Source organism: Buteo buteo, chromosome 8 (genome assembly GCF_964188355.1).
Source record: "Buteo buteo chromosome 8, bButBut1.hap1.1, whole genome shotgun sequence".
Classification (NCBI taxonomy): Eukaryota; Metazoa; Chordata; class Aves; order Accipitriformes; family Accipitridae; genus Buteo; species Buteo buteo.
The window spans coordinates 46899707-46926521 of NC_134178.1; the positions used below are offsets into that span (position 1 = coordinate 46899707).

The 26815-nt window shown below is 47.7% G+C and overlaps 1 protein-coding gene across 2 annotated transcripts in view; it reads left to right on the plus strand.

Annotated features, from left to right (window-relative positions):
• The first annotated feature begins 330 nt into the window (after positions 1-330).
• Positions 331-26815, plus strand: part of EPHA1 (EPH receptor A1) — a 34742-nt gene continuing 8257 nt past the window's right edge. The window contains exons 1-8 of one of the 2 annotated variants that reach the window (XM_075034604.1): positions 331-418; positions 3649-3716; positions 15434-15709; positions 17354-17744; positions 22694-22849; positions 23767-24099; positions 25336-25460; positions 25565-25724. In XM_075034604.1, coding sequence (XP_074890705.1) covers positions 352-418; positions 3649-3716; positions 15434-15709; positions 17354-17744; positions 22694-22849; positions 23767-24099; positions 25336-25460; positions 25565-25724 — 1576 coding nt within the window. In that variant the 5' untranslated portion in view covers positions 331-351. Of the gene's footprint in view, positions 419-3648; positions 3717-7332; positions 7388-15433; positions 15710-17353; positions 17745-22693; positions 22850-23766; positions 24100-25335; positions 25461-25564; positions 25725-26815 lie in introns of those variants that run through there. The other variant, XM_075034605.1, reaches the window with a different exon arrangement.

Below are 26815 nucleotides of genomic sequence, written 5' to 3' on the forward strand. Positions count from 1 at the left end.
ACCGGGAGCCTCTTCGGGACTGGAGCAAAGGTGGAGGGAGGCTCCCAGGAAAAAGGTGGCTGCCTCGAAGGTGGGTTTATTTGCCTGCCAGATGGGAAGTCTGTGACCAGCCCCTTTAAAACAGGTAAAGGCAGTAAGGCTTCTCCACCCACTCGCCTTGATCTTTCATCATAACTGTGGGCCAGGCGGGGAGTTGTGCAATGTGTGCGCTCCCGGCCGGCGGCTGCGGCGGAGCTCCGTGCCCGGCCGGCGGGGGCCGAGGCTGGGAGGCCTGAGGCGGGCGAGCGGGCGGGGGCTGGCGGGCAGCCCCCCTCTCCGGCCGGCGCGGGGCTGAGGAGCCGGAGCGGCGGAATGGAGCTCTCCCTCGGGCTGCTTCTCCTCGGGGCTCTCCTTCCCCCCCAGGTGCCGGGGAAAGAAGGTGAGCGTGGGGCCGGCTGCGCCCTCGGCCGTGGAGGGGAGGGGAGGGGCGGGCGGCCGGGGACCCCCCTGGGGGGCCGGGAGCGGGGCCGGCCCCACACGCGTGGGGCCCGCCCGACACGCGTGGGGCCGCGGGGACGGCGCAGCCCGCCCGGCGGGAGCTGGGGAAGGGGCCGGGGTGTCCGGGGCGGGGGGCGAGGGGCAGGAGCAAACCCCGTCCGAGTCTCGGCGCCTGGCCGGGCTGAGCCCGGGTACGTTCTCCCCCTCCCCGGTGAAGCGCGAGTGGCTCTGCATGTCCAGCGATCCAGGAGAGTTCTGCCTCTGTTTGCCTTCAACGCAGATAACGAGTTTAAACACACAAGTTTAAACTCAGTTTAAACACAAGCGTTGCAGATAACAAGTTTAAACTCAGAAAGTTCCCCCCCCCCCCCAACTCCCCCGCAGTCTCCTCGGGAAGCCCTCTTGGGAGTTAACCCTTGTGAGCAAGAGGACAGTCATTTTTTCAGAGGCTTGGAAGGTGAGACAGTCTCTTTCACCTACCCCAGCGTTGGAAGGCAGAGCTGGGCTTCGCAACTGCCTCTTCCAGCTCTTGAGACTCCCTTGCTTCCCTTCTCTGTTCCACTTAGTCCCTTTTATTAGATGTAGTGATCTTTTTTTTTTTTTTGCTTCCATCTTGGCAGTTGCACGGTGGTTATGAAACACCTGAGGAATGGGAATTTTTAACAGAGAGGTGAGGAAGAGTAAATGTCTGTTCTCTTCCCTACCTCCTCCTGCAGTTAATTCCTGCCAGAGACTTCTAGTCTCTGTTTTGCACGGCGAGAGGTGTTGGGGCTTTTCTGTCCCAAGGACAGCCTTCTCCTTTGCTGCTCCAAGCTCTCGATGGAGAGGACTTATTCATAACTGGCAGTTCAGCCATGGGCTCATCTCAGACTCTGCGAGTGCCGAGTGCTCTTTTAAAGCGTTCTTGACAAGCACGTTTGTACTGAGGATCCAGCTACGTGGATGCAGCTAGCAGACATTGTGGAGAAGGCCGGTCTAGGTGAGAAGTAATATGAGGTAGCGCTACACAGGCTCTGGTTTCTGTAGGTGTGTGACCAGTAGTTGGCAGTAACACTCGGGGACTTCTCTGCCAGCTTCTCCCTTATCTCAGCCATCTCATTTGGGCTGTGCCTGTGATCCACTCTTCCTTAATGTGTCTACCTGGGAACAGCTCATTTCCCCGGCGTCCTCTCTTATCTGAAGTCTTTCTTCTTTTGGGGGAGACCTCCTCCCATGTGGCTGGGCAGCCACGTGAGAGTCCTACCAGCGAGCCTGTCGGCCAAAGAGCTCGTAGCCCCCGAGTACTCGTATTCCCTGCGCTCTTATAGTCTTGCTGACTCATTCTCCCTTTCCTTGGAGAATCCCAGTTGGGGCTTTCGCTTTGAGAGGCACTTCTTGAGAATGGACTTCATCCCCCCCAGTGGGCACTGGGCAGGCGAAGGAGCTGCCGCTGGCGGTGCAGCGGCATGGCACACGGACTCTGCAAGGTTCCCGTCCCGGCTGCTTCTGAGTTCCTTTTCCCTTGCTCTGCTAGAACTTACCATGCAGCCCCTCTCACTTGCACATCACTGCTTCAGGCCTGAAGTGCGTGGGATAGATATTATCTGGGTGACGGTTCTGGAAGGACAGGCTACCTCACCCTGGGAGTTTTTGGAGACAACACCACGAGAACAGTATCTCAAATAGAGAGATTGAGAGCAGAAGGGAAGCGGGTGAGGAGCCTTGTCTGGACGGGGAGTCTGTGGCTAGGAAGGTTTTGCCATATGACCATGCTCTGAACGCTGGGAACTTGCAAAACCTGGATTCCTGCTTTTCCCTTCTCCCAATCTTGAAAGGGTGTTTCAGAGGTGAGAACAGCAGTGCAATCCCTCTTATCTCTGACTCTGGGCCCGCAGCCTGCTTCCTCATTCCACAGGACTCTTGCTGATCTGCACTTTACACTCTTAGAGCTGGCAGGCAGTATTTGTAAAGCAGTCAGATGAGGGGGAGGAAATCTGGTTATTTAAATGCCATTTAAATATTTCCCCCCTCCTACCTTTCACCCCCAAATTCTTTCCTGAGACGTTTAGAAATGACCCCTCTGAATACACCCATAGGAATCTAAAAGGGAATCCAGGGAATTTTTCCTGTTTCCTGCGTTCCCAAGCTGGGGCTGCGATAGGTGCACTGAAACCAGTAGTCTGTTCTGGCAGCACCGGCAGACCCAAAGGCAGGCATGAAGCTGCACATCCAGCAGTACGACTTATTCCAACTCCTCCTCTCTCCTCTCCCTGTTTGCCTACGAAGTGATACACTTTTAACTTCTCTTCAGATCAGGACTCGAGGGCAAACTCTGATCACATTTTCAGATTTCTTCGAGGGCTAAAAATGAACACACCGCTGATCTTCTCCTTTGTCACATGACTCCAGGAGCCAAGGCTTAACGAAGCCATGCAGGGCAATTCTGCAAGAGGTGGCAATGCTATGTCTGGGAGCTGTTATTCTCTTGCTGTCGTGGCTAAACAGTCGGCGGGGGGAAGAGTGAAACGATTTTTAGGCCACCATCAGCCGGTGGACAGCCTGGGTCAGTGGGAGAGGGCTCAGCAGTTTGAACAACTGATGCATCTCATGGCTTCTGGGTACGGCGACAGTGGAAAGTCCCTTCTGCAACTTCACACTGCCTCCGTACTTTCCCACTGAGTTTCAAGCACCACATAGTACCTCTGGGTGACACCGATTGATCTTTTGTGTTTGGTAATTTATGTGATTGCCTGCTTCTTCATCCATTTTGTCTGCTGCCTTCCTATTTGGAGGAAAGATGTGTTCAGCTGCTAATGCTGGGTTCCCGTGTCAATAGGCTTCAGCCTCCTGCTCCCGTTCTGGGGCAGCTTTAGGAAGCGGAAAAATTTGACAGGGTTGCATTTTTTGGATGTGTGTGGGTATTACTTGAGAGGAGGGTGGAAGGGGAGAGGGTCTCGTGTATGAGGAAAACCTTTTCACTCCTGACTAGCTGCACTGTCTTGTATCTTCCCATCCTTCCTCTAGCCATGCTTTTTGGAGATGAAAGGTCACAAAGGACGTGGGGTTGAGAGAGGCAGTGCAGGCTTTGCCTTCTGTGGCAAAATGAGGATGAAGCCATTCCATGGTCCATATGAATTGGGTCACTGAGTTGTTTGTTTTGTTTTGTTTTTTCCTCCTTCTTCTGGTTTTCAGTGGATCTACTCGACACAAGCACTGCGCAGGGTGAACTGGGCTGGCTTCCAGACCCTCCAGAAGTAGGGGTGAGTACACACATTCAAGGAGGGGGAGCCACTGGGAGTACTAAATGATGGAAAAGCATAATCCAAATTGAAATCTCACCCTGCCTCCCAAAATGGGGCTTCTGCAGCTCCACCCTCTCCTGGACATTGTATGCTTTGTAAGTCTCTTTCCCTTGCATCCCCTTCACCTCTGCAGCCTCACCCGCTAGCCAGCTGTTTGGGGACTGATGCATCATTGACTTCCAGTAGTTCTTCTGATGTCTATTGGTTTCCAGTAGCTCTCAGTGATTAAACATGTCCTTGAAATATATTGTTTCCATGAAGTAATAAAACTTAATGGAGAAAAAGGAAAAAAATAAAATCATCGCCCAGTTTTTCATTCTAACATGGTACAAATACATTTTATGTCTCCTTTTCCAGGCAAATTGCCATGGCAGAAGTATTTCTGTCTCCAGTCTCTCAAGAATTTAGAATCTTTGTCTGTTTAAGGTTGTTCTGTCTTTTTTCCTCTTGAGTACCAAACTGAATGATTCAGTTACATGTTTTTTAACTCAGCAGCTGACTGAAGAAATAACTGTTAACTCATGGGCCAGCAATCTGGCCTACTGGGTGGGCTGCAAGGCTCTAGGACTTTACACCCAGCCCTAATGCTATGTTTGGCCCACACAGCTGATGAGAGTGGCATTTCCCTTTGTTTCACAACTGTAAAACTGAGTTGATGGAAGTGCTTCAAAATCTACTTCTGAAACCACTGCAAAATTGGACCCCAAAAGACAGCTGAGCTCTCAGCTATTTTTGTACAAGTACAGCTATTTTGTATGCAGCACAGTTGAGCAGCCCCTCTAGCGTCGCAACCTACGTTATCGAAGATGGTTTCTTTTGTAACAGCAGGACTGTGGGAGTGGTGGAGGGAAGGCACAAAGAATAGGGAATTCAGGGACTACGCGGCAGTAATTAGAAGGATGTACGTTAATACATAGTTCCAGTTCCTCATCCATGCTCTTATCTTTCTAGCAAGCCCCAAGCTCTCCTGTGGAATAGGAGTCTTCACCCTTGCTGCTTTTAAAGCAGACTTGCGTTCAGCCTGTTCCTAACTCATTTTCATAACTTTCCTCTGTAATGCGCTGTGGCTGGTTTAAATTCACCCCAGCCTCCTCCTCCTCCTGGTAGTCTTGCTGGGTGAACTAGAGCCAGACAGTGAGGTTCTCCTGTACTGGCCTAACTGCATTTGTTTCATTAGTACAGCTGTTTTGGTTATTACTATTATTATTATTATACCCTACTCAAAAGAGGTGCCCTAGTGAGACATACATGTAGATCATGTTTTGCCCATTGTTCCTTTTGTTGCGCCCAACTGTCTGTGTGGTAATTTTAACCCAATACTAGGCTCCAGGCATGTTCAGGATGAAGTCAGCCTCTTGAAGAGATTGGAAAAAACCACTGAAAAGTGCATTCTAAAAATAATCTGATAGAAAGGAGACACAACCTTTGTTACAGAACATCTGATTTTTTGCACAGTAGGTTCACAGCAGTGCTAGGAGTTGGCACACCCTTCTGCTTGTGCGATACCTGCTTTTTAAAATACTTATATTTAAAATATAGTGGTTGTAACCGGGAATTGTAGAAGATGCTGGAAAACATGGCCTGAGATCAATCTGAGCTAATAGATCAGGATGCTGATGACTGATAAACTAACAGAGGATGAAGAACGGATTGACTGGCTTCTGATGAGCAACTCTTTTGAAGGGATTTGTCTAATTACATCATTTCCCAATAACTGTTAGGTGGAAGGCTGACAAACTGCCACAAGCAAAAAGGGAACAACGTGCAATTCTCTTGGAATCAGACCTTTGAACAACTGTTTCTGAAACCATTCTTCCAAAATGAAGGAGTAAATATGTTTGAAAGAGAACTGAGATTAATTCAGAACATTTTTTTGACATAAAAGAGCAAAGATTAGTACTGAATAGTCTGACTAGCTTGATTAGTAACAGGCCGGAAACATCTGAGCTGTATTGCATACAGAGTTGAAGGGCGTATTTCAAGTAACACTGCTACTTGTATGTAACCTCAGATGCCAGAGATCTCCCACCTGTGAGCTGGATTTGTGTCAGTACGCTTATCACACAGAGGAGGAATTTGTTGTGAGGCATTTTCATGCTTTATACAGGCGAGGTCTCTGAGGCATGGCCCAGAAGAGGCTGGATAATTCTGTGGAGGCAGAATTATACCTTTTTCTCCTCACTTTTAGCGAATGACAGTGGATGAAGTGGCTTGCCACGTGTGATTGTTTCACGGTCAGACCTGGTCTGCATCCAGTCTAGACAATGCTTCTGTTAACACACGCTCAGCCCAGGAACACCGAGCTGTATACCAGTCAGTTTGGGACAGCATGGGTCATTTTTCTGGACTTCTACAGTACCTTAACTGGCAGTGAAATCTTGCCTAAGCTTAAAGGTAGTCTTCAAGTGAAAGTGTCTATACTTTAAGTAAAGTGTTCCTAGAAGTTTGTTTGCTAAAAGATTTGCGCTAGCTTGCTTTGTAGTAGCTGTTTAGAAAGGGTTTCATTCATTTTATGCTACTATTGGAAACTACGCCCTTAAAAAGGCAGACTGTAGTTCCTATAACCACTTTCTTATCTACCTTACCACCCCCACCCCCTCATCATCTAACAAATTCCTTGATAAATTTTTTGTCTTTGAAGTTTTGAGACAGCAATACCAGCTGGGCATGGGGAAGTGTATTACAGTACTAGTGCTAGATTCCCATCTTTTAACATGTGTTAGAGAGCTAATGATGATCACTTTGAAGGTGTCAGGAGTCTGGAATTTACTTGCTCTGACATTTCTTTAAGGCTCCCCACGCTGCACAAACAGCCTGGCTACCTGAACTGATTTCAGAAGTCACTGAAACCGTCCAAAAAAGACTTCTCAAATCCTATCATGAACGAATTCAGTTACCGGACATAGCAGCATTGCTTCTTGGCAGCTTGTAAAGCAACAGTATAAAAAGTTACTTATCTCTGTTTTGCTTTCAAAATTGCATCAGCTTTGAACTGATGGTGATGAGGAGTCATGTTATCCTCTTGCATTTTGCTTTTAATAGACAAGGCCCTAAGCAACCCAACCTGGCTTTGAAGTTAGCCTTGTGTGAGCAGGGGCTTAGAGTAGAGACCCAAAGGTCCCTTCCCACCTAAATCTTTCTGTGTTTATGTGATAGTTCTGCATTGTTTGTTCGTTGAATTTTTGGCTCAGGCACAAAAGGTCCTTCCAGTTTTACCTGATTTAATTTTTGAACTCTGTAATATCTATTCCTGTGGATTTTCTGCATCAGTTTATGTAGGCCTATGATACAGCATATTGGCCAATCCAATATTTGTCTTTAGTTGCTATGATTATTTCACCCCCAGCTTTTGGCCCTATCTTGAAATTTTCCTTTTGTCCACTATTTCCAATTTCCTTTTTGTCTATGTGAATAGTATTTGCATAATCCAGTCATACCTGCGTGAGTATATGTGACTACTTTATTTCTAGCCATTTGTACTGTATGATGCTGCATACTGGGCCTTTTGATATGACTTTCTGACTCTATGCTGTCAAATGGATTGTAAATTAAAGACACTTTTGTTCTTTTTTAGCTGGTATGTTTTCTTGGGAAGCATGCTTTCACCAGTTCTACAGCTGCCTTTGCTTGTAAGAGTCCTTTTTCACAGTAACTTTGTTTTTAAATCGGATATCTGTCATTTCAGAATTCACATGACTCTGCTGCTGCCACTAATTGCCAAATTGTCATATTTATTACATATTTAAGGTTCAGCAATGCTCAGTTCTCAACTGGTAGCTGGTTTATGGAGCTTATTTTTCCCAAATTATATTCCTGCATGGATCATAGTATTATTAAAGCTTCCAGATTATTTTCTTAGTCTCCTTTCTAGGCTGCCGTTGTTCTCAATCTCCTGTGCGTGGTGAAGTGGAGGTCATAATTTTTTTTCTGCCTGTTTCATACACTTGCTTGCTTCCACACATACTTCAAAGTGTTGCTACCAGTTTCAAACTTTCTACCATGTCTCCCAGTGTGCATGGCACCTGATCTGTTCATGTCTTCCAAAGTCTACCTTCACACAGGACTAAGGATGTGCATTTAATCCCAGTGACCTAATGTATCCCGGAGGCTGTTCATAAATAGCCACTAACTGCAACTATTGTGGCTCCAAAAACACTTGAAAAACTTTGGAAATGATGTAATTCTTGTGCAGTTCTGCACCCCACATTTCACAGGAGGTCTGATTACGAACACAGCAGCTGCAAAAGCTATGTGAATGCAATTTCAGTAAACCAGTGGTCAGATTTTTTTTTATGCTGTTATTTTCCTATTAAATCCCAGGCATAGTACAAATTCTACACTGCCTAATTATTTTCTTTAGGTGATAGGCTAGATCAAGTACTTGTGACCTGTCAGCAGCTTTTATATCAGTGACCACATGATAATGTTTATATGCCTTCAGGTTCTAGCAAGGCGAGGCTGCGTTCCACCAGCCTAAGAGGTCCCAGATGATAATAACAGCTGATGGCTGGTTTCTGTTTCCACCACTTCTGCTCAGACAGATAGGCCTGGTCATGAAGGAGATGAGAGTGTTGTGGGCCACACTGCCCTCAACCTGCAAGTGATTCCAGCACAGCACTCCTGTTCATTAAACCTGGGCAGTTCACTTCATCAGACTTCTTGGTATCTTACTGACTGGAACAAGTCTCAGCCGGTCAGCTTTTTGTAGCATCCAAAGGTGGTGTGAAAAATAATTATCAGAAATGCTATTATGTGCACCTCTTCCCACAACTGTTGACAATGCATGTCCTTCAAGATCTAACTCAAATGGATGCAATCACCTCTGAACCTGGAATAAAGTAGCAGAATATACCTCAGGCTGCTCTCAGCTTAAGTGTCAGGCATAGAGGATTAGCTCTTCCAAGCGAACAGGATCTGTGTAGAAATTAGGGACAAACGCTTAGTAAAGTCAACAACTAACTGGAAATGGGAACAGCTCTGGCTTCAGGGTCATCTCCTGACATGCCCTGGTGCTGCTCTTGATATGCGGACTGGTGGAGATACCTGTTGATGCTATTCTGTTAAGTGAAAATTAGTTATTTTGTGTGGATTTGGGAGGGAAGGACAAAAAAAAATGCTATGCATATCCAGGTATACTTTACTTTACTGAGAGGGGGGAGTAAAAAAAGTGAGCTGAGAGGAAGTAAAGCGTAAATTAGTAGCTGTACTGTAGACCAGATCGCATGAGCCACCGACCAGGTAGCCTCGGATGAAGTCGCTGCCACAGACCCAAGCAGCAGTCTCGGCTGGCGCGCTGTGTTGTGACCCGAAGGGCAGAAAAGCCCGTGTTGTGAGCGAAGATGCGATACAGCCGTGACATTCATCGCCACAGCTGCTCAGGCACTACAGCGATGACAGCACTGTTGCCTGGCAGCTTCAGGAAGCTGATTCACCCTTTTATAGCTGTTGAATGAGAGTGGACAAGGCTCGCTGAACTTCTTCATGTCGACACAAAAGCACCACAAGTCAGCTGGAGTTTTGAGATGAGTCTGCCTATAGCATGGCCCTCCGAGAAGACTAACAGGCTGTTTAAAATAAAAAACAAAACAACTTTTATTGCAATACCAACCAAAATACTGGTGAGTTTGCAGCCAGGCAGGTTAGAAAGGAAAGGCTTTATATCTTTTGTTGCCTGCTGTGTCTTTGCTGGCTGGACCTATGCTTTGAAGTGTGATTCTTACCATCTCAGAGGCAGAGCTGCAGAAAAATGTGCCTATTCCCTCTGATTTCTTGGAAGGTTATTTCTGTTGATTCTAAGGCCTAGTTTCTGGCTTTTCTATGCTTGACCTGGAGCCTGCCAGCTCCCCACTGTGACATGCTGCCATCTCCTGCAGTTTCTTCTCTCCACGCAGGTTTGATCATCTCAAAGAAAAGGCACAATTACCCTGTCCCTGTTTGGGATTCCACCTGATCCATCTTTAAAAGGAACCTATACAAACAGAGCAAGTATTGCCCATCGCCATCAGACTCATTTCCCAGGTTCACTGTAAATACTGGAAGTATACTTGACACACCATACAAAACTGTAACTCACACCATAGAAAGCCCTTTGCCTTGGGGAAAAAAAAAAATCACTTCCATTTACAATGGATCCTATGCAATGTACAATGTAGCGTAAAAATAACATGAGAGCTAACGTTTGCTTTATTGGTAACAAGACCTTAGCCATGAATTCTGAACTCTTAAGATGCACCATCTTATTTTCCACTCCCGTCCTTGTAGTTATTGTTATTGTTAGTGGGTGTTAGCAAAATAGGTGTATACAAAACAAGTGTTCCAAAATAGCTAGGTGAAATGTTGGACTAGCGTATCATCGCTTACCTAGTAGCATCTGTTGTGACCAGAACTGTTTTCATGCAAGACCTTAATGTGGCCAGACAGTTCAGAGAACGATCAGACAGCAGAACCTGGGTTTGATAAACAGGTTCTGTAATCAATGCGCTGGAGCTCTGTGGCTCACACTAGCAGGTTATCTTCCCATAAGAACCTGAGTACAAGTTAAATTGGAAGGAGATGGGTGTGATGGAGACGTATGTGCTAGTGCCCTAAAGGACAAGTAATTACAAAATGCGGTTGCTCCTCCCTGAAAATAATCAATGGATCATTGCAGGAGAAAAGTATATCATCCCACCTGCAGACAAGTAAACATCATTTCTATGTTCAGTTGTGTCAAAGAGTCCGTGATGATGTGATGAAATCAAACTCCCCTGACCATTGCCAAACGATCAAAGAAATAAAAGCAGCCTCTTTGCTGTTCTCAGATCTAAAGTTAGGGAACTCACGAAGTTAAGTGTGTAGATGTCACCGCACTTCTTTCATCATCGCCATCTAAATTGTCTTCCACGCCAGCAAAAGAACTTGCAAGAGTATTGAGAAACTTTCAGTGAAGGGTCACAGAAACTTCATTCTGGAATACTGCCAAAACACCACTGTGGTGCTGCTATTTTTGACTGGCTGGTCCAGCTGACAGATTTTTGTCAGATGTATTTTAGCTGGAGAGAAGCTGTTCATCAGATCGTGGCAGGTACTACCCAGCAAGATGTCTCTATTGTCACAGTCTTTCCTCTGAGGCACTACGCTAAGAATGTAGTACAGCTGAACCTGTAATGTACAACTGCCTTCAACTCTGAATCTATTCCAGGAAGGCTTTTTTCATCATGGTAGCATGCAAATGCTGCTATACAAAAGTCAAAGAGACTCCACAGGCAAAAGTGCTGCCAGGGGAAGGAGACAGAAACTATTCAGCAGTGCAGCCTCTGCTAGGTGGTTTCAGGCTTGGCACACCAGTGATGTATTGTTGCTGAAAAAGATTGCTGTTTTGGAGCCGTGCGATTTTGCTTCAGAAAGAGGTTTCAGGGATTAAAATAGCACTCTGAATTCTGTTGCAAATTGGATGGGAAAGAGATGCACTTGCTTGGCGCAGGTACGCTGTAGCTGACTGTACTAACTCAGCCAGCCTTTCGTCGTAGTGCAACTCTAACCCAAAGTTAAACAAGTTATTAGTTTTCAGTATATGAACTCCTAACTTTTCCAGTGGAGACATGCATCTTGGTTCAGTAACTTTAAGCCTATTGGCAAGATGCTTGCCTTGTCGTTGCCTTCTGTAAGTCTCTTAAAAGTATTGCTGTGCCTTTTCCCAGGATTGGAAGCCACTGTGCTAAGCTAATGTGAAAGCAAATGAACCACAGGTCACAGCAGGCAGGCTCTTATCTGAAAGGAGACAGGGCAAGTCCCTGGCAAGGTGGAGATGGAGACAGCATTACTGTTGCGAGCCACAAGCTGTTTTGACTCCAGTCTGAGCCTAAGGATTTGCAATACTGTCACAGTCTGCTGCCTCTGTCACTGGTAGCCTACCTCTTTATTAGCAAAGATCAATTTGTATTTGTCATCATAAAAAAATTGTTGGGGTTTTTTTCCCCACATAAAAAAAGACTAAACCCAAAAGACACCCCTGTATTGATGCCTGCAGAGCCTGACAGTAGCTCCAAGAAGACATATGAGCTGTCTCTGTTTCTGTCTTACACCTTGTGGCAGATCCTCGGAAGAGTAGCCCACAGATGGATGGAGGAATCACAGGTTGTCCTAGATAGGCTCCTTGACACAGACCTAACCTAGAGAAGGCTCATTTATAGAAAAAGGCAGAGTAAGCCTTCCTTAGGCTTCAGACCTTCAAACTGTATAATCAATTCAGAGTCGATCAAGACAGATATTAAAAGGCATGTACCTTATCTTATCTTTGGATTTTTACTCACATGGCAGACCAAACTGATACTGTTTACTGCAGATACCTACTGGTGCTCTTCCAGACTGTCATTCAAGTAATTCTGAACTGCCTTCATAAAGACAGCTCGTCTCCACCACTGCTTTCTGTATATTGAATTCAACTGAGTAATGGGAGGAAAGTTGCCTTCCTTTTTCCTAAACTTGCAGTGTTCTGAGGTTATTGAGATAGTACTTTTGCTTTGAGGTTGTCGTTCACTTAACACTAATTGCTGTGCTGGAATTATTTTGCTCTGTATTATACCACCAGACCAAGACTTTCAAGAACAAATCTCTGGAACTAAGTGCCTGTGTTAGTATATGTGTTCCTGAGAAGTACAGAACACCCTTTTGTTCTCAGATCCAACGGCTGCATCCTTAGACTTTTTAGAAAGTCAAGCTACTAATTTATGGCCCTCTCCTGGATGCACTGGCTTTTGTTTTCTTAGCAACTTTTTAAGAATTCTAAAAGGTTTTAAAAGTTTAAAGACAGTTTAAACAAAAAAGAATTTTAAATTTAAAAAAGAATTTTGAATTTAAAAGGAGTTTTAAAGAATAACATTTAAAGAGTTTAAGAGCTCTTTAGCTTGCTTGGAACAGGGAACTGAATTACGTGATCTCCAAGGGTCCTTTCCAGCCTAAGTCTTTCTATGATTCTGAATCTCATGAGAAAGTTTGCTTGTAGCATCATAAAACCACGGTTCACTCACTGCTAAAATGAGGAAGTCTGACTCACGCTGTCCCCCACTTCGAGAGCAATGTTTCCCATCCTATGGCCAAACTGATGCCTGGAGTAAGGATGCAGTGTCTGGGATGAAATGGGTAGAAAGTTACATTATCAAAGGAGGTTGTTTCAATGTCATTGGCAGACACACTGGAGAGCCAAGTAATTAATATTGATTGAGCCAGACTTTACCACACATGTTTATTAAGAACATTACATTAAAAATCAGAGGCATACATTTTGATTTTGCAGCAGATTATTTGAGGATGTGAGACAGTTGCCTAGCAACTTCTGGCCTCATCACCCTTTCATTAAGTGTTGTATGTAACAGTTTTCCTCTACTACTTTGAATTTAAAAGCTTCACTGAATAATGAAAAGAAGTCACAAGCATATTTAACAATAGTTCTGTATTGTTAGCATAAATAATATCCTCATTTTACTTCCTTTACCCATCAGCAGTAGAGTCTAGAAAAACCAAGTCTGACGCCCTTGTTATTTCTTTGCACCACACTGCGTGTGAAACTGTGCAATAGCCAATGCTAAGCATCTTTGCCCTGAAGAGCTCAGTCTGGAAGAAGCTGGGCTGAGATGAGCTAAGAAATACAGGAGTTAGCAGTTGGATTTTTTCCAGCAGTAGAGTTTAAAGGAAATTTTTCCGCTAGAGTTGTCGCTATTGAAAATGAAACTTTGGTCCGGTGTCACTTAAATTTTGAAAATGGTGTATTCAGGACATGCATCACAACAGCTCATGTCTTTTGGTGAGACATGCAAAAATTGCTTTCTGGTGACACTTGTCTGTGGTACTGCCTTAGGATAAACTGCTAATGGAAACTTGTCTAACTCCTGGCCTTCAAATGCAATTATGCTTTTCCCATCAGCTTGGTGGAGGCAGACACCCATGGAAAAATGCTTCTAAAAGCCAGTCCTGACATTGGCAGTTTCTTACGAAGGCTGCTTTGCTCTTATTCTCCTTTCCAACTTCTTTTCTTCTGTTTCAATATACTTCAGGATCTGCAGCATTTTCCAGAAGATTTTCAATGAAATAGTGCAAGAGGTGATTAAGTGATTGCCCCTTCCGGTTGATCAATTGGGATTAATCAGTCTGTTTCTTGTTAGCCTAAGTCCTTTGACCTCCAGTAAGTGAAATAAGTGTAAATCCTGTGTGGTGCCGGTATATGCCAGCTGGATCAGATTAAGAGGGTGGGGTAACACTGGTGATTAATTACATGGAGAAAAAGGAAACAAGAAGGGACACATAGATACCATCCACAGAACTTCCTGGGAGGAGACTGCAAGTATGCACTTAGGTAAATGGCTGAAATCAGCCAGACAGGAGCTCGTGCTGCGGGCAGGGCTTGCTAGCTTGGAGAAAGCACTCTGGCAGTTTTCAGAGTGGGGCTGCGTAGGAGGTACGCGGGTACGGCATAAAAGCAGAGCCTCCTTTGGCACTCTGCGGCTCCATCTCTTGCGTTCCCCTAGCAGAGTGACCTGGTCCGTGGGATCAGAAGCTAGGAGAGAGGCTGCAGGGGGGGGTGCTGCTGGAGAAATGTGTGAATCTCATGCTCAGCGCGTGAGACCTGACAAGCCTAGAGTAATAAGGAGACTGAGGCCTTGTTTAAATTGCATCTTAACCTGGGGTGTGATTTAAAACCAAGATGCTTAAACTTGTGCCAATACCTATGTGGGCACTTGTTTCAATTTAATTTGATTAAACATTTAAAGCATAATGAGAAAGGCAATCTTAGCATGGGGGGAAAAAGGATCTAAGCTATTTTCCCTGTGGACAAAACCTTGCTTTCCAAGTTTTCAGTTCTCATGTGTGACTTACTCAAAAGTGAATATTCTTTGCATTTCGTATCTGACCAGTGGTGAGGAAACAAAACTAGAACCACATAAAATTGAGCAAATGTGTATGTTAAAATACATGTCAAACCCTACTGGATTCATACTAATGGCATCAGTGTGGTCATATAACCGGCTGGGCCCATGTCCTCCTCTCAGCCATTGTTTGCCTGGGGAAGAAGCAGAACCTAGTCAGGAAAATCAGCTGAGTTTTAATAGTTAAATTAGGGTTTGCAAAATATCACACTTAAAAGAAGCGTGAACTTCAAATTAATGAGTGCTTGCTCTAGCATAGTCCTTCTGCAATTGACCTTCCCATTATGTCAGGCCATCTTTTCTCTTACCCCACAGTGCTGTGTATTATTTTCAGGGGCTGATAATCCTGATCTGGTATGTCCTACTGTACACTTTGAGTGTAAATGGTGGCAGGGCAAAGTGGCCAATACATGGGAGTAGTGGGTCATTTTCTCAATCTAAGATAAGGCAGTGTATGAAAGAAATAAATTGGAACCAAGGTAGGATGAAGGGGATGTGCAAGGGCCCATGCACAGCAGTTCCCTTCAATTTGGCGTAAGTCAGATCCTGATTACAGTATCCTCTTTGGTCCCTATGTAAAGAGTTGAGGCAGATACGGGGCTCTAGACCAGATGCAGCTTTTGCTCAGTGTAAGAGACCTTTTGGCTAGTCAGGCTTTGAGCCCCAAATGCTATGTGGGACTCGATCTTTTAGGCGTGATTTTGTCATATTTGAAGCAAAAGTTGTTTCTCACATCTGTCTAATAATGTGTGTTTTCTTCTACCCTGGGAGCAGTGGAGTGAAGTGCAGCAGATGATAAATGGTACCCCGGTCTATATGTACCAGGACTGCAGTGTGCTTTCCGAGGGTGACACTGATCACTGGCTTCGCACCAACTGGATTTATCGGGGTGAGGCAGCCTCCCGCATTTATGTGGAGCTAAAGTTTACTGTGAGGGACTGCAAGAGCTTCAAAGGTGAAGTGGTGACCTGCAAAGAGACCTTCAATCTCTATTACATGGAGTCTGAACAAGATGTCGGGATCCAGTTCCGCCGCCCGCTGTTCATCAAGGTCTGTAGCGCTGGGGATGAAGACTGAGTCATATCTTTCAGCTTAAACTAGTCATATCTTTCAGCTTAAACTAGTCATATCTTTCAGCTTAAACTAGGTGTGTCTTGCTGACTGGGGGAGGCCAGAAGAGCGGGCATCTGGGGAGGGGCATGGATAGTAAGCGTTGTCGTTGGAATAAACTTTGTCCCCAGTGCCCTCTGTGATGCTCAGAGCAGTCTTTGCCACAGGAGGCACAGGAGTTTTCAAATGAGACTGTACCTCCATTTTGCGTAACCACTTTTTTAACTGGACACCATGTAGGTGGGGATTCTAAAGTGTTGTAACAGTACTGGATGTTTACACCAATTTTTAGAAATAGCAAAGCAGAGACCAAAGGAATTTGACTTGCCTTAGGTAATAAAGCAAGATTAGACCAAGTGAAGAAGAGAATCCAGTTCAGGTCTCTGTGCTCCTGATCATTTACTCTGATTGTTACGAGATACAGGGTCTTATTTTCTAAAACTGGAGGTGATGGTTTGCTATAATGAAATTCTCCCCTGTGTGAAAGTATTTAGCACCACTATATTTTAACTGCTGTTTCCCCCAACATTGTGCCCTCTTGCCATGGAAACATTTGAATTGCAGAACAGGGAACCTCAGCCTTTTTGTAGAGGAAATTCTATAACCCAGTTCTGTCTTAAAAGAAGCCACAGACCTAAATTATTTGACTGCCCTTTCCTCTGCAGTTTAAATGGCATGTGATGAAAACAACAGTAAAAGCCACCACAGGCAGAGCAGGACTCGGGTAACTGATTCCCTCCTTCCTCAGTGCTGCTCCACCTCCCCTGCAGCCTGCCACGTGAATTTGTGCGATACCTCCACAACTTCTAAACCTGCCTTATGATCCCGCTGCCAGATCCAGCTAAGTGGAGTGGGTGGTATTGTGCAATGGAGAGGGGCCTGTGGTGGAGAGGATCAGTTATCAGGCTCTGCCTCTGAGAAGAAAGGCCACCCCACCTGTAGTCCACCTTTTCCATATCACATGAAGTCACAGAGGCCTTTTCTGTTTGCCCAAGCACTGAAAGCATCTCTCACTCACTCTCTTATCCTTCGTTTGCTGAGGCAGTGGAAATGTAAGAGCATGGGAACATTTTTCACCCAAGTATCTACAGTGCTGAAATGCGTTGAGTGCCGCATGAGAAGCACCTTGTGGTAGATGATCTGATCTGCATCAAGTATAGCCTAGAAACAGGTGGCTGTAATTCACTGGTCAATTTAAAACCACAACTCTAAGCCATGTTGTGATTTTACTGCATACAATTTGCAAACAAAACAAAATATCACGGAAGGGAGATTTGCTCCTTTAGGGGCAGTTCCTAAAGACCTCTGAGATCAGAGACCCAGAACATAGGGTACTGTACAAGACCAGTGAATGACTGCCAAGGAGTTGAAAGGAGATGATGGAAAGTAAGGAGGCAAGACAGGACGCAGCCCCCGTTGTCAACACCTCTTCCAAGCGCAAAGAAAGCATGCGGTGCACTGGCATTAGAAGCAGTTGGCCATACAGCTTCTAAAAGGCCTTAGTGTAAAAGAAGTTTGGGAGGCGTGGGTATCTCAGCTGCTGCTGCCTGCTCAGGTGTTAAAGCTGTTGTCTTTTTCGCTTAGCTCAACACCGTGGCAGCAGATCGAAGCTTCACAAGCAGAGACATCGAATCGGGCGCCATGCAGCTGAACACAGAAGTGTGCCCCATCGGGAAGCTGTCTCGCCGGGGCTTCTACTTGGCTTTCCAGAACTCCGGGGCTTGTGTAGCGATGGTGTCTGTCCGAGTGTATTACAAGACTTGCCCGGAGGCGGTGCGGGGCCTGGCCCGTTTTCCAGAGACGCTGGCGGGTTCAGAGGGGCTGACAGAAGTGCCCGGGGTCTGCGTGGAGTATGCAGCTGAAGAAGTGGGCTCTCCCCCAAGGATGCACTGCAGCACTGACGGGGAGTGGCTGGTACCAATGGGCCGATGCCTCTGTGCTGTGGGGTTTGAGGAGGTCGACGGGAGCTGCGTAGGTGAGTACGCAGACAGACGCTGGCTGCGGGCCATGGAGAGGTTCCAGGTAGCTAGAGATCAGAGCGTCCGTAAGCATGGAGCGGGATCGGGGGAGTTAGCGTGGTCTACCTCTCTCGTGCCTGCCAGGTGTATCTTACGCCTTTCGTCCCCTCCTTAGCTTCTCTTCTTCAACTGTGATTTTTCTCCCCGTGTGTCAGGTGTAAGACCTGCACACACCTCTCCACTCCCTCTTGGGCTTCATCCAGGAGCCTTCAGCTCTGGAGCTAGTTTCTGCGAGCTGTAACTGTGTGATTGACACTGACTCACTCAACAACTGGTTCCCAACCCTTAAATGGCAGCCTTATTCTCCCAGGGCAGACAGGTCAGATGCACGGAACAGTGTATTTGTCCCGTGACTGGAAAGCTGAGAGCCAGAGGGGGGCAAGTTTCTCTTCTGTGTCCCCTTCTGCTTGGACTGGGATGGCTCCTCTGCCATGAGAAACCATGTAAAGCACATTGCACAGTACTGTCAGCGCCTGGCTCATTTCTGAGGAAGAGCAATTAGCAAGCATAGGAGTCACTGGGGTACTGGAGCCACAGCACCAGGCAGGGTTGTTGGAGCAAGCAGTGCAGGGCGCTCCCTTTGCCACAGAGGTGACGAGATTCAGCTTCTTAGGGCAACTTTGTGTGTTTGTCAGGGCAGAGGATATGTGTGGTGTTTGGAGGGATATGTATTGCTGCACAGAGGGAGGTAAAAGACAGCACATCTCCACTCTTGTCAGAACCATATGGCACGAGGCTAAGGCATATAGAAAAAGGAATCCATGCACTGCTTACAGGGTCAGCGGCTGCCCTGTCTCTCTGCTTTGTTCTGCCTTTGCTCTGCCACAAGGATCTGGTGCCTCTGTGAATCCCCACCGCTTAGCTGCTCATTTCGCTTGGGGAGCTGGTGAAGGTTGAAGCACAAGATCCTTGCCCTCCTCCAGCAATCCCCTCTCCTTGCACAGCCCAGCCAGTTTTTCCACTTAGGTGCTCCAGAGCTCTCCCCGCCCTCCCGAGAGCACTCCCCTGGGAAGGGGCAGGGAAGCTGTCACGTCTGGACAAGCCCTGGCTGCTATCACAGCATAGGTTCATTCTACAGCTGTGCTTTTATCCCACTCTGCCCAAGTACAGCTGCAGCCAGAGGTGTCTTTGGTAGGCTCAGTAGGAACTGGGGGGGTCTCCCAGGAGAGGAAGGGCAGAGGGGAGAACCTAGCAGGGGTAGGGAGAGGTACTGCAAGTCCAGAGCAGTGTCTTACTGGAGGATCAGAGGAGAAGGTGCATGTAAGTTGCCTGCTGGGGTTATCTTGGGGCCCTCTCCCTCAGCGGAAAAGACCAGGCATTGCGCAAAGGACTGGGAACAATCCAGGTCAGGATAAAGGCCGAGGTTACAGGTTCTACTTTGTCCTCAGAAGATGGAAGGACTTCTCCTTCAAACATGTAAAGGGGGACAGGATGGAGGAAGACCTGGCAGTGTCTTCTGAGTTTTGCCTTAAGTAGGAACTTAAAAAAAAGAAAAAAAAAAAAAAGAGGAAAGCCTAAACCTTTGCCTCGTAACAGGGAGGAGAACCTGACCTCTGTTGCAGGACAGGAGGCAACAGAAAGCCAGAGGTTGAGGTTCTTGGCTAGCTCGCTCAGCCTCTTGGCTGGAATTCCCAGCCATGTAAAGCTCTGCTGGGTACAGAACGGCTCGGCCATCCCACCATCCCAGAAAAACCGTGCCAGCCCAGGGCATTCTATCTCAGCCTCCTGCAGCGTTGCAGACGTTGCTGCCGATAAACCCCAAGCTCTGCGATGAACCTCCTGAGGTACGTCACTTGCCCCGAATACGAGGGCCGGCTGTGCCCCTGGCCGGCGTTTGGGTTCCCGGACGGGCTCTGCGGGGTGGCCGGTGCTCACCGGCCATGTCCCTCTGAGCTCCCGCAGCAATAAGGAACGGTGGGAGAGCCCCTGCCACCCTCTCAGTCCTCAGGTGCCTGGCGAGTGGTGCTGAGCAGACGCTTTCCCGCACCTGTTTTGGGTTTTTTTTGTTTTTTATTTGTTTGTTTGGTTTTGGGGGGGGGTTGGGGTTTTTTTTTGTTTGTTTTGGTTTGTTTTTGGGTTTTGGTTTGGTTTTTTTTGTTTGTTTGTTTGTGTGTGTTTGTTTTTTTCTTTTGTTTTGGGGGGGGGGGTTGTTTGTTTGTTTGTTTGTTTTCCCTCCCCATCACGTCCCCCGCAGCCGGCTACCCAAGGGCCGGGGTAAACCAGTTGCCGGGGGCCAGGCGGGAGCAGAGAGACCCGCCAGCCGGGATCTGCAGGGAAGGGCGGGGGGCAGCCCTGGGAGCCGGGCTCCCCTGCCCGCCGGGCAGCCCCTCCTCGCCCCCCCCCACTCCCCGCCTCATGCGGCAGGGCCGGCCGCGGCCGCTCGGAGCGGGAGGCGTCGCGCCGGGTGCCGGTGGCGGGCGGGCAGCCGCCGGTGCCGGTGGCGGGCGGGCAGCCCCTCTGCCGGTGGCGGGCAGCCCCCGGTGCCGGTGGCGGGCAGCCCCCTGCCGGCCGGCGCGGCGGGTGCGTGGGCCCCGCTTGCCGATGCGGGGCGCCGGGCGGTTGTGGCGGTCAGGCGGCGGCCGGCACCGACCCCCGGGTGGGGGGCCGTGGGGGGGCAGCCGGGCGCGTCCGCTCCTGCCCGCGCGTCCCGGGGGGGTGGTTTCCCGACCGAGGCACGGGCCGAGGTGGCGTGGGGCGGTCCGGCCGGCCGGGGGGTTGCGCGGGTACCTCCGGGGTTTGGCCCTTCGCCCCCGCGTCCCCCGTGCGGGTCGCTGGCTGCGAGGCGTGCGGTGGTCTCCGGGGGGGGCAGCTCTGCTGCTCGAAGGGTCTCGGCAGCGCCGGCGGGTCACGCAGGGGCGGACCGGGGCTGGGGGAGCGGAGCCTGACCGAGGCTCTGGGGATCAGAGCTAACTGTTCTCGCGAAGGTCCCCAAAGCCAGATTTACCCGATTGACTCGCTGACTGTCTCAGCCTGGTAGTAAGAGGGCGTGTATGTCTCCGATATTCGTGGCAGGTAGTGTTATCCAGGGAACATCAAAACTTCTGCGTTACGCAAGTCCGTGGCCCTGCGCCTCGTTTGTTTTTCGTGTTGCTGTCAAAGTTCTCCTGACTCAAACTGATCCAGTGTTAGGAATTTAGAAATCTTATGCTGGAGCATAGTGGCAGGAGGCCACAAAGCTTTCATCTTCGCTCCAGCACGTAGAAGCATTCTCGGTCGTGAGCAGCCTGGAGACCAAAGTAACCTTTCTTCTTGCCCATATCTGGAATATAAATGGAATCTCTTTGGGCTGGTGACAATCAGTGCTTGAGCCTTTCAGTTCTTTCAACAGCCCTTGCTATCACTGACCACATAGTTGCATGATTGTAGCTCAGAATGATAGACTTTCCTGAGTGGTTATTTCCCAAAATTGCAAGGGGCTGGTCGCTCCTGCTTCTTGTGATTATTTCTTCTTCCCGTGCTCTTCAGGCTTCACTGCTGCAAATCCTTTTGGCCTGTGTACTGTCACAGTATCCCCAAATGGTTGTGCAGTGGTGCTCCTATGGAACTGATAGGCCAGTTGTCATCGTCCAGTGTTATTGGGGCAGTCTGCCTGCCATCCCAGGGCAAGAGGGGGGACCAACAGGAATGAGCTGAAGCCGCTTCTCTGATCTAGAGCGAGATCTCAACGTACAGTGAGGATAATGACTCTTCCTGAGACTGATGGTGTGGAGTCTTGTTTGGCCTTTGTTAGTGGAAATTTTTGGGGGTCTCTCAGGTGCTCCTCTGTGTCATGTGGTAGGTGGGATTATTTTTTGTCTTCTGTACAAAGGATAATTTCCTGTGCTATGCTCCACTGCAGTAAGCCATTTGTGTCAGGCTCCTGAGCAGATGGCTTTCTCCTTTGGGATCTCCTGAGGGATTACACAGAACATTGTTGCTTTTACAGCGCAATATGAAAAGGGTCATTCCCTCAATGCGCAAACTAAATGCAAGGTAAATGCCGTGGCAGAAAATTAGTGCGTGCATTCCTCAACCGTCAGATTAGTGATAGGTTGTTTGTTTCTTTAGTTTAAGAACATTTGATAGATTCATTTAGCATAGGCCGGTAAACCATTAAATTCACAGGTTACTTCAACCCTCACTCACTCTTTTTCTCCTTGCTGCACACCTCTAGAGGTGAAGCATTGCCCTTGAGATAACTGGGAGACAGACCAGTGCTTCTGTAGATCAAGCTAACAGTAGTGCAGCAAAAACAGAGTGTCCGATGTTACACTTAGAGAAGGATGTGGCTGCTTATTTTTGTAGGACTAGAAATAGAAAGCACGTGGCACCTGTTCTTTTGCGGTCTGTGTTGGCTCCTTAGCTGGTTACACTCAGTGCTGTTAGGCGAACTGATAGTTATCTAGATATTCCCTAGGGCCCTGCTGGGTGATGCTCTGGTACAACACTTGACATCAGGAAAGATGCTTCTGCTAAGCAGCCCACTGGCTATCCCATATGAAGTCAGCGAGCAGAGGACTCTGAGGAGTGCAAGGACTTGGAGCTAGTATTTACAGCTCTTATTTATGGTGTGGAAAGCTTGAAGGGCAAGGTAGGGACCAGTCTGGGTTTATGTTGAAAGAAGTCTCTGAGGTTGACCAGCTTCTGTTTTCGTACAGTATCCGTGAGGAATGAGCTCCCCCTTCTTCAGTCTACAAGTCCTATTGTAACGTTGATCCTACCTTGAGTTTGCATCTCCTCTCTGTCTGCTGAGAAGATGATTGGTCTAGGTGACCTCCAGGGGCCCCTTCCAACCTAAATATTTCTGCGAGATAAGAAAATGGAAGAAAAGCAAGCAGATAAAGGAGCGTTCAAGAAGCTCAACAAAACCGGCAGGTGATTTCTTGTTGATCTCGGTTTATTATTGATCTTGCTTGTCTTTTCACAGCCTGCCAGCGAGGATTCTACCGTCACTCCCTGGAGACTAAACACTGCCTGAAGTGCCCCCCCAACAGCTTGTCCAATGAGTCGGGGGCTACGTCTTGTTCCTGCAATGCAGGCTTCTACCGAGCACCTTCGGAGGGCCAGAACGTTGCTTGCACCCGTGAGTCACAAATGGAAAAAAAGAACAATATCTGTACGGACTGGGGGATGAACTTACTGAGAGCAGCCCTACTGAGAAGAACTTAGGGATACTGGTGGGCAAAAAATTGGACATAAGCTGGCCATATGAGCTTGCAGCCCAGAAAGCCAGTCGTATCCTGGGCTGCATAAAAAGAAGCATAGCCAGCAGGTTGAGGGAGGTGATTCTCTCCCTCTTCTCTCGTGAGACCCCACCTGGAGTACTGCATCCAGCTCTGGGGTCCCCAGTACAAGAGAGACATGGACCTGTTAAAGTGAGTCCAGAAAAGGGTCACAAAAAACAATCAGAGGGCTGGAACACCTCTCATAATGAAGGAAGGCTGAGAGAGTTGGGGTTGTTCAGCCTGGAGAAGAGAGGGCTCCGGGGAGATCTTATTGCAGCCTTTTAATACTTAAAGGGCGCGTATAAGAAAGATGAAGAAAGACTTTTTACCGTGGCCTGTAGTGACAGGACAAGGGGCAACGGTTTTAAACTGAAAGAGAGTAGATTTAGATGGGGCATACGGAAGACATTTTTTACGGTGGTGAGACACTGGAGCAGGTTGCCCAGAGAAGCTGGGGATGCCCCATCGTTGGAAGTGTTCGAGGTCAGGTTGGATGGGGCTTTGAGCAACTGATGTAGTGAAAGACGTCCCTGCCCACGGCAGTGGGGTTGAACTAGGTGATCTGTGAAGGTCCTTTCCAAGCCAAACCGTTCCATTTCTGTGAACAAGGAGATGGGAGGAAACAAAACGTTGGGAAATGGGGATGAGAGATCAGAGGGGCAGAGGCTGGGGTGGACAGAGGGCTCCGTTCGAAATGCATCAGCAGGTGGGAAACTGCCAGAGTACTTTGGGTATTAACAGCTGGCTCTAATACTTTCTTTCATGCTTCTTGTAGGCCCCCCCTCAGCTCCCCGCAACGTCAGCTTCTCCCTTATTGGCACGCAGCTGAGTCTGTGGTGGCAGCCACCCAGTGACCATGGTGGGCGAAAGGACCTGACTTACACGGTCTTCTGTCAGCGCTGCCATTTCCCGTCGTGTGAGCCCTGTGAGCCTGGTGTGGTATTCTCCCCCAGTGCTTCTGGTCTCACTAAACCTGCTGTGGACGTGGACGGCCTAGAAGCTTACACCAACTACACGTTTGCTGTGGAAGCCCATAATGGTGTCTCAGGAATGGGACCTGCTCCACAGAGAACTGCTTCAGCTGTCTGGGTCGCAGTTGGACATGCAGGTTAGCAGAAGCACAGAGAAGTTCTTCCTGCTCATCGGGAAAAGGAAGAGGAATCTCTGTGAATGTTTAAGCTTTCTCCACCTTCTCCTTCTGTCTGCCACATGTGTTAGTATGGTACGATAAGGACGGTAAGGTACCTCTGCCTCTGGCACGTAAAGTCCATCAGTCATATTCCTTGCAAGTCAAACCAGCGGTAATCATTGCCCACCGAGAGCTAAGAATCTGCCAAGGACTTAAGAGAGGTGAGGAGGGTAAAGCCCTCCCTGTCATACACTAGTGTAGTCCAGCCTAAGTGCTGTTACCTGTGTGACAGGAAGAACGGGGACTGTGGCGTGGAATATTTCGCGTGACTCAGATATTGCAAAAAATCCGACCAAACACAATAGAAACCCTGCTGTAACTGGGGTGTGGAAAAAAAGCTCTGAAAGCCTGGAGAAATGAGGATGCTAAAAAAATGCAAGTTCTTGACACGTTTCTCAAGCTGTCTAGTTTGGCTGTCCTGTGATTACTTCCCAGAGTGCTGTGAAGGATGATTATAGAAAAGTGACATCACAGTGCTCAACAGCCCCTGGTGCTTTCCCCAAGTTCTGATTTAGTGACAAAATACGACTTTTCTTCCTGATGCTATGCGGGGGCAGCACAACTCTGAGCTAGAAAAGCAGAGCTACTTTTGGCTCGCCTCATCACTTCCCAGTGATGATGAACGACAAGGAGAGAACCAGGCTTGACTCTTCAGTCCTTGCAGACTGTTGAGAATTACCTTTATATTCATGAACAGCATGCACTCGCAGTCAGCTGAGAGATTTTGAGCATTGAATTTCACTGTACCCTTACGAAATGGAGCTGCATTCATAAATCACGTAGGATAGTTGTGTTACTGCTGCCGTAAGAGCATAAAATCCTAACGTTTTTATTTCGGATCGAACACTTTCAGTGCAGTGCTGCGTTAAATGTAATTTCTTGGAACACTGATTTTGTTTTGAGGGCCAAACAAAGTTATGCTTCCACTGCTGGTGTAGAAGCATACTATTCACGGAAAGCAATTAATTACAACCGGAGACCTCATTTCCCTTTCAGCACAGAAGAGAAAGATGAGGGAGTGGCAGTGGCAGTGAGAGCCAGTTCCAGTTGCATGGTATGACCAGAGAAGGAAAGAGAGAGCTTCTGGTGGAGAGCGGCCCTAGTCTGCATTCTGTTTGTATTTCTTCCTGACGTTCTCTGTTCTCCCCCCGGCAGCTCCGGTGACAGTATCCCAGTTTATCCTGACACAGAGAGATGACAGCAGTCTTTCTGTTTCTTGGCTTGCCCCGCGGCAGCGCAGCCGGACCTCGGTGGAGTATGAGGTCATGTTCTTTGAGAAGGTGACGCCTGCCTTGTCCGTTCTTCCCCCTTTCACCCTAAGGGGTGGAAGAGTCCTCTTTGTTCAGTGTGCGTTCGTTACTTTGACCCGGTCTGATTTCCGCAGGGAGAGGAGGCACGTTACACAGTGAAGCACCTTCTCGAGCCCAACGTCACTCTGAGAGACCTGCAGCCAGACACAGCCTACCTGCTCCGCGTCAGATCCATCACACCCCTCGGCCCAGGGCCCTACTCCCCGGAGCAGGAATTCCGCACCCTTCCGCCAGGTAAAAGGGAACCACTGGGATCTGCCTCACTGGGGAGACACTTCTCCGTCAGATGGTATATTCACATGGTACACCGATCTCTCCTTGTGTTCTGCTAGCTGCGAGGCACAGGCACCGCGCTCCTGAGTTCCTTGTCACCAGGGCCAAGCCTGTTGCTTTGTAAAAATGTAGGACAAGGAGACATCTGCCCTGTTTCCTTGCTGTCATATAAAATCCGCTCGTACTTTCCTGTTCAGAACTGATCAGTCTCAGGTTTGTGTGTTGTACTGGCAGACTACGTAACCAGCTCTTCGTCTAGTTCTCCTGAAAGACATTTTTATTCTGGCTAGTGTTTCCAAGTTCGAATTTTGGCAAAATGGTTACCATATGCCTCCTTTTGTGTGGAAGTTACTAGTGAAAAGGAGAACTCAAAGGACCTCACCACTATTTTTTTCCAGCTTTATCATTTCCACTGTGTGTAGTGCAGCCCCTGAATGTAACTGCCCAAAAAGGTGGTGTGTGCTGCTAAAAAAAGTTCACCAAAGCACAAAGTGTAGAAGGCCAAGCTGTTGAGGCCACAAGAAGACCTTTCTCCTGTGTCGGAGAGCATCTCATACAGACCTCGCATCCAACCTCCTCTTTCCCTGGGTTACACAGGGGCTTGAGGCTTCCCCTTTATCAAAAGTTTTCTATAACGGAGTTTGCTTTCTCTTCATTCCACACATTCACAGGTCTTCCTATTGACCCTGTAGATAATTTTAGAAATACATCCATTGAAATGATGCCTTTGAGAGGCTAGTTTTATTGTCATGAAATAAGGACATGGAAGAAAGCAAAGGCACGCCTTAATGTAACGAAACAGTTAACTGTGTAAAAGCTGATAAGAAGTTGTGATACCGTGATTGGAATATAATTTAAAAATTGGGCTTTTTTTGGCACCAGGAGCCTTCGGTAAAATTTTCATGAAGTTGCAGTGCCAAATGATAATGACATAAATGATCTTTAACCAACAGAATAATGTACCACAGGGGTTCTGTGGAAAATATCTAAGTTAACATGTACCTTAGATGGTTTTGATTGTAAAAGAACATGTTAGAAAATACTTTCATCAA